A 12,863-nucleotide genomic window follows, 5' to 3' on the forward strand; every position below is an offset into this window, starting at 1 on the left:
TATCTGCAGTGGCTTGTAAACTCATCGAGGCAGGGCGTACTGTAGTTTAATGCATAAGACAATGATGAAAACCTAATTTTAATCACTTCCCATTTTATGCTTAAATGTTACGGCTTCAAATGAAGTTTCTCACAGCATTCTTTGTTTAGTTTATATGAAAAGGGACAGTGCTGATGAATAAATACACATGGTATAAATTGAATTAGCCAGGAGGCTATTTTTCATCCGTAGTCCACAGCCAAGGTGTTATAAAAGGTCCATGCAGTTTAAAAGACTGCCTAAAATACACCGAAGCAAAGACTACGTATATTAGCATAAAGTTTAAAGATTAGAAAAGTTAATAATGTGGTAATTCCCACATGATATGATATATAGGACATGGGAAACACCAAGCTGACACACAATGGTACAGTATCTTGAAAATGTATTTATGTGGGCAAAGCAGTTGGCATACAAGTATTTCTTCACGTCACTACAAAACAGTCAGTGAAGAAAAAACCAGCAGAACAGTTTTTATGTTTGTGTCTGTTTTTTTTTTTCCCTTTCTTGTTACAAAACATTTCTCAAAAGGCCTAGAGAGAAAACGAAAGATTGGTTGTTCGTGATGTTCTACAACCTATGAAATAAAGCTAAAGCTGTCCTCAGGGCCTTACAAATCTCAGTCAATTGGAAATCATGTTCGATAAAAAAAAAAACAAAGTTCCTGAGTGAGAAATAAGGGCAGGAGCTTCAGTCAGTCACAAATGAATTTAATCTGACTAAAGCGTAACACCGTTAGTGTTTGGTGTGTTTCTAAGTGCGAATGGCTCTAAGTACAGTACGAAGGCAAAGGAGTGTGATGTAAAAGCAGTTCAGAAGCCTCTAGAAGACACGTTCAAAGAAAGTCATTTGAAATGTATTCTGTATGGCGTATATCCGTACCTACAAAGAAACACTGAAACAACCTCAAAAATGAAAAAAACAAACAAACATCCTGGTAATAAATTAATAAGGAATTACAAGGGAAACTGGTGAAATTGGCATCAACGGCAATTGCGAATTACTGAATATGACGGTAATTCTTAGTTGAAAGTACTGCAGAGCCGTAAAAATACTGTCTGATTACAGTCATGTGACAGTGGACTCAACCATTTGCTTTCGGCCAACACATTTTGCATGCTTTTCAAGTAAGGAATTACTGAACAAAAGACTAAAGTGTAAACCAAGTATAAGATGAGATAACTTTCCTGTCAGTTAAGCCCATACTGTTAGACATTTGTTACAATTGAAATGTTAAGGTGTTTTTTTTTGTTACAGTAAACAATCCTATTCAACCCCATATATGTAAAATATGAATAATATCAGGACATGAAACTAACTTAGGTGTCACTAGTCCAAATAGTGCATTATAGTAGGAAAAGGATTTTCATTCACACACAACAAACAAAACAAGGCCATCAAAAATACAGCTATCAAACCTCTTCATTAAAGTACAGTATCTTAGAAAACATGGCATGGTAATACAATTCAGTATAATACATGTGTATAAAGGTTTGTGCTAATAGGAAAATAGCAATACAAACAGTATCATGCTTTTTCTTCATAGAAGTGCGGCCAAAAAAAAACATTTCTATGAGATTTTTTGGGCTGGTGTTGAGCATAGTCATGCATCTTTAAGAGGGCACAAATAATTTAGGTTTTATCAGGAACATGTTGACAAGCATGAAACCTTTAGACAATAAGTAAAATAATACTAACACTGTTGTATCATAAAATAGATACTAGCAACAGCAGCGCCGACTGAGTCTTTTACTTCTCTAAGCGCACATTGTAACAGAAACAAACCGCATCAGTCACGGTTTTCAGTGGACTGATTAGTGCCGACATACATCTATGTTTATGTCAGTACAGATATGTTTGCATGATCACACTTGTCCAGCTGCATGTGATTTAAGGTTACTGTACATTGACAGTGTAGTGTTAACGTACACATACTGAAGCTTGGCTGGAAACACTTGGTTCACTCATTTAAATGGTCACTTGGCTGATGTATGGTATCTGTATGCTGGGCTGGGGTTTCCCAAAAACATCTTCCATCAGAAGATTGCTGACTTTTAGATCTTTGTTGGTCAAAATGACAATACCAAAGGCAATGAACAAGGTTGTAAACCTATTCCTCATTAATAACTACTCAAGGTTTATCCAGAGGCACCATGTGTCGGCCTTGCTTTTAATCTGCACAAGAGACTGTGTATGAATTTGGGACGGGAGGACGTGGGCTGACAGCAGCAGTTCACTTCACTTTCGTTCACAATGTGTTTTTGGGAAACCAGTGCATCTTAGCAGGCCTCCTTGGCTTGGCTTGGCATCTTGCACATCATCAGAATCTGCTTCAAGGCTTTCTGGACATCCTCATCCATCTGACCCTAAAGGCACACAGCAAAAGTTCAGCAAACTAACTAAAATAAATGAGCCGCCAACTCCTTATAAACACCAAAAGTACTACGGGATTTAAAATGCCGGTTCACCCTAATTAAAAACTGAACTTCTGGGTTAATTTGTAAAGATTTTGAGATGTCTGATCTCTGTTTCCAAACCCAATAAAATGGAGGACCTCAATTTGAACAGCTTTCAATGGAACTAAGCGCAAAGAAATTATCCCATATGCTGTAGAATATTTTAGTATTTTTTTTTTAGGTTAAAACCGTGGCAAATCAAACCAAAACTATTTATATGGCTTGATAACACAACTGGTAAGTGAGAAAAAAACATTTCTTCATAATTTGGGTGAAGAATTCCTTTAAAATTTGAGTAGAAAACTTACTACCTGGACAGCGTAGAGGAGGTGCATCCTGTAGACAGACACAATCTCATGGTGCTGCTTCTTTGACTCCTACAGAGAAAACACAAGGTAAATATAAAAAAAATGTCACCTTTACATTTAAAGATTAAAAGTATATTGTTGTACGCTTGTTTCGAAATGGAAATGATCATGTGTTCAGCCTAAAAATAAATAACTATGTTGACCAAATCTTACAGCTAGCTGGTACTGTAGTTGTTTGATTTGTTGCTGCATCGTCTCCAGCTGCTGGTTTTGCTGCAGTCTCTTTGAGGGCGAACCAGAGCTGTAGGAGAGCTGTGATAGGCTGTTTAAGGCATCCTTCAGCTTCCCCACCTCCCTTGACAGGTCATCTATCTGCGAGGGGAAACATGCAGTCAACGACAACTCACTTTAAAAAGAGATTGACTCATGCCTGAAATTACATCACAAGCAATTTGTAAGTTCAGTGTTAGACAAACACACTGTTATGATGGTAGTTATTACTGACCCTCTTGTTCTTCTCCCTCTCTGAGAACACGTGGTTCTCCACCAGCTGTTTAAGCTGACACACAGCATCCTGGGACTCAGCCAGCCTGGTGGTCAGCGTCTGGTTCTCCTTCTCCTTCGACATCACCAGCTCCTGCAGGGCCTCTCGCTCTGCACCATTCTCCCGTGCCTGATGGGTGGATAGGTACATTTTTTTAAGGAAAATATGGGATGGATCATTTTGAAAGTCATTTTTATCCTCCTTTCTTCTCACCTTCTGCCATGCATCAGCAGCCTCCAGAGCCATCTCATCTTGCTTCCTGAGGGCCCCCTGGAGGAGCTGCGTCAGGTGGTTCACCTCGCCCTCCAGTTGCTCTCGCATGGTCTCATGCTCCACGCAGGAGACTGAATCGTCTGGGGTGACATCTTTCTCTGCTGTCAGCCTTTTTGTAACATAGACACAAGAATCCCATGATGACAACTGATGCATGCTCAGCTTGATCAGCCTATTATTTCAGGAGAAGCCTAAATCGCCTTTTTAGCCCCCATACACGTGATTGTAAACAAATTATGAAGTTAAGAAAAAGCAAAAAAATGAATATACTAAGTAAAGTATATGTACATACCTCAACGTTACAAAATACAGTATTTAAGTTAATGTATTCATTTACGTTCCTCCACTGTTTTCTAATTGCAGAAACAGATACATCTATCAACCACATGTGACATCATAGTTTTCTTTCTCACCTGTTTTGAAGAGCCTCCACCTGCAAGGTCTTCTGGTGCAGGTGTTCTTTCAGGGCCTCTGACTGGCTTTCCAACTCTTTGATGGCATTTCCCAGAGATGACATCACCTGCGTGTGGTCAGAGAGGGACACAGAGCTCTGAGCCTGAGCTTCTGCCTCCTGCCTCAGCAGTGAAATGTCCTCTTGAGCAGCTGAGTGCTTCTTCTCCGTCTCAGCTAGCAGCACCTGCAGCTCCTCAACCTTGCTGTTTAACACTTGGACCTGCTGTTGTTGTTCTGAGGAAGGAGATGAGGCTGCACTGCTCTCAACCAGCTGTTTCTGTGCAGCACTTAGCTGACTCTTGGTTTCACTGTAGGAGTGTGAAAGTTCCAGCAAGCGGCGCTGCAGCCCAGCAATTACCTCGTTTAGCTCGGTCTTCATTTCTTCAAAGTCTTTGGCTGCAGCTTCAACTGGCACTGTGCCTCTCAGAGCCTCCTAAACAACAAGGAGGGACAAGTAGAAAACATGTCATTCAATTCAAGAAGTAAGTGATATACAGTAACTAGTGTAACAGAAAGAATGACTGAAAGAAAATTAATATGGATGAATCTATTTTTAAGCAGTTTCATCTGTGCTCTTCTATACTGTATGTCTAAAAAGTCATAGTATAGTATGTCATTAAGAAAATTCCTATTTTGTTGAAAAACAAATACACATTAGATGTCAGAAAGTCAGAAAAAACTCAGTATAATGTAGAATAAAAATTGTTTGCAAAAAAATGTCATAGTGCAGTCAAAGAGTGCTCCACCATGCTCCACATGTTGCACTCATGATGAACTCCCAGATACGTTTCCTATTTAAACGTCTCTTGTTCAACCCCAACTGACTCAAGTGACATAACTTAAGTCAATTTATCAGACTTCACACAGCCCTCTGGAGCTACAAAATACTTTTTTCACATAACATATTCCCCCGAGATCTGTAAACAGACTTTGATGTGTACAAAGGTTAATTTCCTTTTCAGTCTTACAGAAGTTCAGAAATAGAAAGAGGCCCATATTCACCTGGAGCATCCTAATCTCCTCTTGTGCCTCCTTGAACAGCTCCCCAATCTGTGCAGTCCTCTCTTCTTTCTCCTTTACACTCCGTCTTTCCTCCTCCAGCTGTTTGATTTGTTGAGCTGCTTTCTCTTGCTCGGATCCCGACTGGACGAGCAGGGCCCTCAGCTCTTTTACTTCATGCTCAAGTGCTGACGGTGAACGTTTCTCCATCGGCTCACCTCCGCCCAATCCCATCTGCCCCCTCAGCTCTTCCACCTCCTCCACAGCCTGGTGGTATCTCTCCTGAGTGTCTGTCAGCTTCGCCTGAAGCTCCGCCAGACTCTCCATCAACTCTTCCTCTCTTCCTTTCTCGCTCACGCTCTCATGCTCCTCCCTTCCTGTGCCTCGCTCAGGTTTCAGCTGGGCCTGAAGCGAGCGGTTTTCCTTTCTGGTTTCTAGCAGTTTCACTTGAACGCTCTCTAGCGCCTGTCTCAATAGTCTCATCTCCTCTTTGCGCTCTTCTTCCTCCTTTATGATGGAATCAACGCCTGAACCGTCTTCCCCTACCACTTGTGACAGCGACTCAAACTCATCCTGCGTGGAGTGGAAGGAGGAGTTGGAGGCCATGCTGTTTGGACGACTGGTGTCCCCCAGGTCCTCGTTTCCTTGGAGGGATGGATGTTTCTGTTAGGGATTGGAAAATTAAAATCTCACTAACAAAGCACGGCCCACTTATGAGTTAACATTTTGTGTCTGAAGTCTGTCATTACATGGAGGGGACCAAGAAATGCAGCAAATACTCACATTCAGTTTGGCATTTCCGACTCTTGACTGGTTCTCAGAAATAGTTTTCAACTAATTTCTGTTGATCAGCTAATCTATTCATCCACTAATGGTTGCAGCACTTATGAAATGTAATTTACTACATATGTCAGTGAAAGGACAATTGGGATATAACTTTGACTGATGATTCAATTGATACATTTTCCAATATTAACAATTTTTACATTTAAAGAGTGCAGGGCGGAACGGCCGGTAGAACATTGGTTAGAGCAGTCACCCCATGTAAAGAGGCTGAAGGTCCTCAAGGCAGCAGCCGCAGGCTCGACTCTGACTTTCTGCATGTCTCCCCATCTCTCTCTCTCATTCCATTTCCTGTCTGTCCTATCCAATAAAAGGCTTGAAAACTGCCCAAAGTAAATCTCTAAAATGGGTCAGGGCTAATTTGTTAAAATATGGGAGCAACTATTACACAGTTAGTACATAATTTGTTAATGTGATTGTTTGTTGTTATAAATATTAAATTTGCTACATCAAAGTTCGACTATTTTTTTCTTCCTTAATTAATAGACAGGTTATAATCAGCACTGTAATAAAGTCTGGCAAAATAAAGACTACTGTAGTTCATAGTTAGTCCATTGACAGAAAATTATTTTGCAACCATTTTAATTTTCGTCATTTTTCAAAATGTATTTTTTTCATATATGATATTAAACAGAATATCTTTAGGTTGTACTCAATATTGTAATAAATTAAGGGTAAATTCTGTTCTAAAATCACAGCAACTTTGGAAGATCCCGTTGATTTGACTACCTCAATCGTACTCTTATTTATTATTTTAATTTGCTATTATTAAACATTATACATTGCCTTGTTATATTTAAATAAAATAACGTCTTCTGCTATAGTTCAGGTTCTAAACCTGTGCAGCTACTGCTTATGTTAAAGTATATATACAGTGTGCTGCCCTTACCTTGACTATGTTCATTCATTGCATTATGGTTAACTCTTGAACGTGAATGGAGGGGTTACATACCTTGAGTTTGCTTGCAAGTTGCTGATTCTCCAAAGTAAGAGCTGTAATTTTGGCTTGCAGAGCAGAAACCAGAGCTGCAGATGCTGTAAAACTGTGATCGACCTGTCAACACACACACACACACACACACACACACACACACACACACACACACACACACACACAGACACACACACAGAGAGAGAGAGAGCGCAATGTTAAGGACCACTGGCAATCTACTGCAAAACAAAACGAGTTGTGACCTGTCTAAAGCTTAAGTTAGACCTCCTTCAAGAATGCCCAAGGTGAAAAGGTTCAACAGTACACAGCTGCCTGTTGTCAGAGTATAGTATTACACTTACAAAAGCAGTGAGGATTTAAGATTTTAAGAATCAGAAGGATTAGAAAAAAAGGTTTAAAGTGAATCAGAATAGCCAGTATGTCAAAATATCCATCTATATCTAAACGTTTTTGAATTCTCTTCATCCAACTATAAAGAAAGTTAGATTGGGTTAGAAGATTCATTTACATTATGTGTATACACCTATAATTTAATACAATGCTGTACTTTTCACACTAAAAGTCTGACGTCATTTACTTGTACTGTTTGAGTCACCACATCTGTTTTCAAGTGTGCTGATCTGTAATATAAAGTTAATCACCTTTGTATCCGTTTCGGGACCAGTCGCCGTCTGCTCCACCGACTGCTTCAGGTCTTCGATTGTCTCCAGCAACATGTTTCTCTCCTCATGGAGCTTTTCAACCTCCTCTCTCAGTATCGTTCCTTTAACCTCATCCTCCTTTGAGAAAAAGGAGGAGTGGCGGGAAAGAGAAGTGGGAGGGGACAAGAGCAAAAAGATGGATAAGGAGAAGAAAGAGAGTGAAGGTGAGGAAAGGTATAAGGGTTGAAGACAGGAATTTGGCTAATTGGCAAATGAGATTCAATAGTATCATAAATCATAAGTTATGTAAAAAACGTCCCTCTGGAGTTGAAATGTAAGAATGTTGCATATTTGATGTAATTTGTGTTAATGCAGTTTTATTCAGGGATGTTAATGCTGCTTTCCATCTGTTTTTATCTGCCTAATACTCAGCAGTTAGGAGTAGCTAACGTCATAACTAACTGTACATTACCTTACTCAAGTTATTGTATTTGTTTTGTTTATTGTTGTTTTATATGCATTATATAACCTTGTAGTTGAATCTTTTGGGGGTGTCACTTTTGTTGGATCCAGGGGTTCCAGCGGAGGTAAGGACTGAAGGAGAGGAGGGTCCAGAGGTCTGAAGAAGGAGAAACTTGATCAGTTTTTGGATTTGTTTTCCTCAAACTCATAAAAAGTCAAAATATACAACAGACAAATGAGTTCAGTATGTTTATAAGAAGTTGGTACAGAAACCCCAGGGACTAAGATTCATAATTTTGTCCTTTAAATCATCTAGGTGCCCTAGATGTTCGAATTAAGTACTTTAAAAAAAACTAACCTCTGGAAAACAAAAAGCAGATTAGTACATACATCAAATGAAAATACTACGAGTGACATACTTTGCCAAACCATAAACCAATGAGAGACTGACTGACAGAGAACAATAATATAACAGATTATATGTACACAGACCAGACGCATAGAGGTCTGACTACTCGTTTCCTGAATATACCGCAGACATGCATTAATATAAAGAGTGGCATACTGATACAAGCAGACAGATACAAAAGAGAGACATGCATTTACCTGCAGTGGGCTAATAGGAGGTGGAGGTGCTTTTCGTTTTTTGGGAGTTGTGATCCGTTCATCACTTAGTTTAGCTACTTGATCATGCTGAGGAGCCAGCAAAGAGAGAACAGAAGAGAGGAAGGCAATGGAAAGAGAGAAAAAGAAAGGAGGGATTCAGTGCTGGTTAGTAAGAGGAGGGCCAATCAATGAGGGCTACAGTAAGACTTAACTTTTGTTTTCCAAAAACAAAAAGTTGTTGGGTTTTTTTGCAAGCTGAGGAGTTTATCGACACATAAATACTAAACTACATTCCATGAGTTGTAGCTACACTATGAATGACATTGTGGTAGTAAAAACTAATTTAGACTCTCACTATTAACAGTGGATTGGTTGTTGTGAGTGCAGGTGTCTTAGTAACTGCCTGTTTTTGAGGACCTCGAAAGAAAAGCATTAAAAACAAGACCGGTGTGTTACCTGAGGACTTCTAGAAGACTTTGTATCTGTCAAAAAGGAGACAAGAAGAACATCAAAATGGACACGGAAAATCAAATAGAAGTGATCATTTCTCTTTAGATCGTTTACATTTTTCTAATACAGGTTACATCGCATTAATTGAGAGGCGCTTTAACCAAATGTGTAAAGAAAAAACTATACTAACGGGAGCTATCCTCCAGATGGCAGTGTTGACTTTGTGTTGAAACCAGAGCAGTACCAATCACTTCCACAAAGAGGCAATACACTTGTGTGTGTATGTGTATTGATTCTATTGTGGGGACAAATATCTAAAAACAGTAACATGAGAACTCAGCATATGAGAAAGGCATCATTGAAAACTGATTGGTAAAGGGCAGGCACTTTCAAAACATACAACATGGAAATCTACCTTTTTCACAGGGGTCAGATCTGAGGTTAGGGTTATGGTTAACCTCAGTAAGAAGTAAATGCAATGTCCTTAAGTCACAAAGCAAGTGTGTGTATGTGTGAAAAGCAGGCGTTTGATCTTAAAAAAGTTATTCAAATAATGTAAATACACACCAACAATTGCTTTTTCTGTCTCAATGCTAACACAGTGTGTGTGTGTGTGTGTGTGTGTGTGTGTGTGTGTGTGTGTGTGTGTGTGTGTGTGTGTGTGTGTGTGTGTGTGTGTGTGTGTGTGTGTGTGTGAGAGAGACTTAGCATAACTCTTACCTGAGACATGTTGTCTGTTCAGGGCGGCGGTGAGAGAAGTTTTGACCTCAGAGTTGCCCGACAGCTTGGCGTAGTGTGCGACATCGTGGCCTTGTGAATCTACAGCCGACAGATCTACTCCTCGCTGAACCAAGACTTCAACAACAGAAACAGCTTGGGACTCGCTGGCAAGCATCAAGGCTGTCCTGCCACACAGAATAGAACAAATACTGATCATCAATGTAACATCTAGCCAATATCCAAAATCTTGGACTTGAATCAGCCATCAATACTGTAACACTCATTTCTGAATCGTGTGTGTGTGCGCGTGTGTGCGTGTGCGTGTGTACCTGCCGCTGTTGTCAGAAGTGTTTATTTCAGCACCACAGTCCAGCAAAGCGCTGCACACCTCAGCATGAGCGTGTTTGGCCGACAACAGCAAAGGGGTGAACCCGTCCTTTGGGACAAATAGAGATTGTAAACATTAGATACGATTGAAACAATCCAATGGAGGGTCCACAAACCAACACAACTACATAACTTATCTCTTGTGACATCAGGACGTGGGCCTCAACATGTAGTATGCTAAGTGTCTGTGTGGTGAGAGAAATCTCAGATCCATGTGAAAGGGAGCTGATGTCTCCTACATGAATTTCCCAGCAGATAAACAGGACAGCCAAAGTTGTTCCACTTTGTGGAGAGGCGCAGATTTCGGGAAAGTCCCTGAAATTATATATTGACAGTTCTAAATGAATGGGCTGACTCAGTAGAGTTTATTGCCCTGAGTTCAGCAACTGAGGCAGTATTTCTTGAAACGTAATCCAACATTTTTCATCTGGACTGACAGATCCTAACCCCATGCAAGCCTTTTAACCTAACCTTAACCCTCTATGACCTAAATCTAACCTAAACATTTGATTGGCTGGGCAGGTGGGGGGGTCAGCCTGGAAAGAGCTACTGCCTAGAAGGCTGAGTTCAGTGCAAGAACTGAGGACAATAAGGAACTCAATATTAAACTGTATGAATGGACATTTCCGCAGGTCATTTATATCGTTACAAAGTGAAACAGGGAAAATAAATCCAAAGTCATGTCCAACTGGGAAAAAGAAGAATGTCAAGAATCAGAAAGAGTGTGAGCATAGCTTTGTGTTTTATATTACAAGGCTGCTCTTCTACACACCACAGAGAACAAAACTATGTTGTGGGTTCCTCTGAGCTCTGCTAAAGACTTTAACAGCCCTGTGTCTGCGCTGCTCAGTCTGTCTTTCTACTGAACTGTTCCTCTTGGGAATCTACAAGACAGAATTTTTTACTTCTGTTTTTCTTCTCTGATAGATTCAGTGTCTGTGTGTATGAATGTGAGAATGTAGGTGTAGAATTGTTTGTCTACACTTGGTATTTGCGTTATGTTTACAATTTGCTACCATCTTGCCAGTGTAAAGATTGGGCAGAGCTGACGTAGAGTCGCAGCTGTCACAGCTAAGTGTTATAATTTGAGAGGCCTGTCAATCAAAGGAAACACACTTTGTGTGTGTTTCCATGCCCCTGTTTAAAGCTTAATACACTCTTAATGGGACAATGATAATCAAAATTGCCACCAAAACACACATTAAAGGAATTGAAACTGTAAGTTACTAGAGATAAAATAGACAACTGAATTTCAAGAGAGAAGAAGCATAATATCTTTAACTCTCTGTGGTGTTTGCTACTTTACATAGACATGTGTACAAACAGTACATGTTTGTGTGTGTAACAGCCATGTGAATTTATATTTAGTAAGTACAATATTTGACAGACTACTTTCCTAAGGGGAAATGAAAGCCCTTGTTGTGCTGGCTCTATCAGTTTATGTGCTGCTAAAAACTCCATCCTAGACCTGACTGTTTTACCATACTGTCTAGAATACACGTGCATACCGTCATTTTTTCTCGTAGAACTCTTGAGGGCTATGATTTAAAATCAGCACACTGCCAACTGTTATCAAAATGAATGAACCTATGAAATCAACACTCCCACAGAGCTTTACTTTTATTGAAGAGATATTTTGCTGATTTATATCTGTAGGTCAGTGTGTGCACATGAACAGTGTTTGGTTTCCCTCTGTGGTTCGCAGAGAGGCTGACGAAATCTGTTGGATATCACCCCGATCCGCCTGACCACTGATCTGCGGGAATAGAGGGTAGCCAAACACCATTCATCTGCACTCACTGCCATGACCCAGAATGGATTTAAAAATCGGGAATGTATCCCTTTAAGATGTTTATCTCTGTATAAAAGTTGTCTGTATTTAATCAGCTACAGGGCTCTTTTCTGGGATGAAGAAGGAGGAGTAGGATCATGTTTGTAGCAGTCATTTTTATTTGTGAGCCCATATGTTTTGGGTTTATGACTTACTTTACATGGTTAGGTGAGAAAAATATTTTTTTTTATTTATAGTGCTCTCTTATACTATTATTGACTTACTGATAATTATAATTGTGTTGCAGGTGTCTGATTAGTTAGTTAATACAGGAAGACACCAGTGCACAGTTTTTCAACCAATCGAGGAGTGATCTCAGTTTGGTGTGGAAAGTGTGTTGGAATCTCTCCTCGGCATCTAAAAGTGGAAATTGTGGCAATTAGAAGCCAATACAATGTTTAATCCAAATGGTCCCTTCTGTAGTCTTCCAAGCCTCTTTGACCCTTTCAAACCAAACACATGGATATTTGTGAATTGTGTCAAATATGTGCTTAAGTTACTGAGAAATATATTTCTTTCCAACTGAAAACATAAGGAAACTTTTACACTACATAATACCACTGACTCTGAGCAGAATTTAAGTTTACATTCGCTTGATTTTCTATAAACATTCTCTGTCCGACATATGTGGGATCTGGCAGATGTTTCTCTGTTTCTTTCTATATCTTGCTGTGTGTTTATTTAAGTCAAATATAGATCAGGTATAGATATTTGTTACAGCCATGATGTATGCCTGAGGCTAACAAGCTGGCATGTTCTGCTCGGCACAGAAACGGCAATATGTTCCAGACGACTGTGGTTCTCGGTCTATATGTCCGCTAACAGCAAACAGAGCTCCTCACATCTCTCACACATATTTCCAGATGTTTATAGCTGGAAAAGTAAATGATCACATTTCG

The 12,863-nt window shown here is 39.8% G+C and overlaps 1 protein-coding gene across 2 annotated transcripts in view; it reads right to left on the minus strand.

The window, feature by feature from the left end:
- Positions 1-440: 440 nt before the first annotated feature.
- Positions 441-12,863, minus strand: part of rai14 (retinoic acid induced 14) — a 36,754-nt gene continuing 24,331 nt past the window's right edge. Inside the window, exons 8-21 of one of the 2 annotated variants that reach the window (XM_083930183.1) lie at positions 10,076-10,182; positions 9,747-9,931; positions 9,033-9,058; positions 8,577-8,663; positions 8,038-8,127; positions 7,509-7,646; positions 6,868-6,969; positions 5,076-5,735; positions 4,034-4,506; positions 3,561-3,729; positions 3,309-3,476; positions 3,017-3,175; positions 2,807-2,872; positions 441-2,405 (exon numbers count right to left, since the gene is read on the minus strand). In XM_083930183.1, coding sequence (XP_083786309.1) covers positions 2,319-2,405; positions 2,807-2,872; positions 3,017-3,175; positions 3,309-3,476; positions 3,561-3,729; positions 4,034-4,506; positions 5,076-5,735; positions 6,868-6,969; positions 7,509-7,646; positions 8,038-8,127; positions 8,577-8,663; positions 9,033-9,058; positions 9,747-9,931; positions 10,076-10,182 — 2,517 coding nt within the window. In that variant the 3' untranslated portion in view covers positions 441-2,318. Of the gene's footprint in view, positions 2,406-2,803; positions 2,873-3,016; positions 3,176-3,308; positions 3,477-3,560; positions 3,730-4,033; positions 4,507-5,075; positions 5,736-6,867; positions 6,970-7,508; positions 7,647-8,037; positions 8,128-8,576; positions 8,664-9,032; positions 9,059-9,746; positions 9,932-10,075; positions 10,183-12,863 lie in introns of both variants that reach the window. The other variant, XM_083930182.1, reaches the window with a different exon arrangement.

The sequence above is a fragment of the Echiichthys vipera genome (genome assembly GCF_963691815.1).
Source record: "Echiichthys vipera genome assembly, chromosome: 16".
Taxonomy (NCBI): Eukaryota; Metazoa; Chordata; class Actinopteri; order Perciformes; family Trachinidae; genus Echiichthys; species Echiichthys vipera.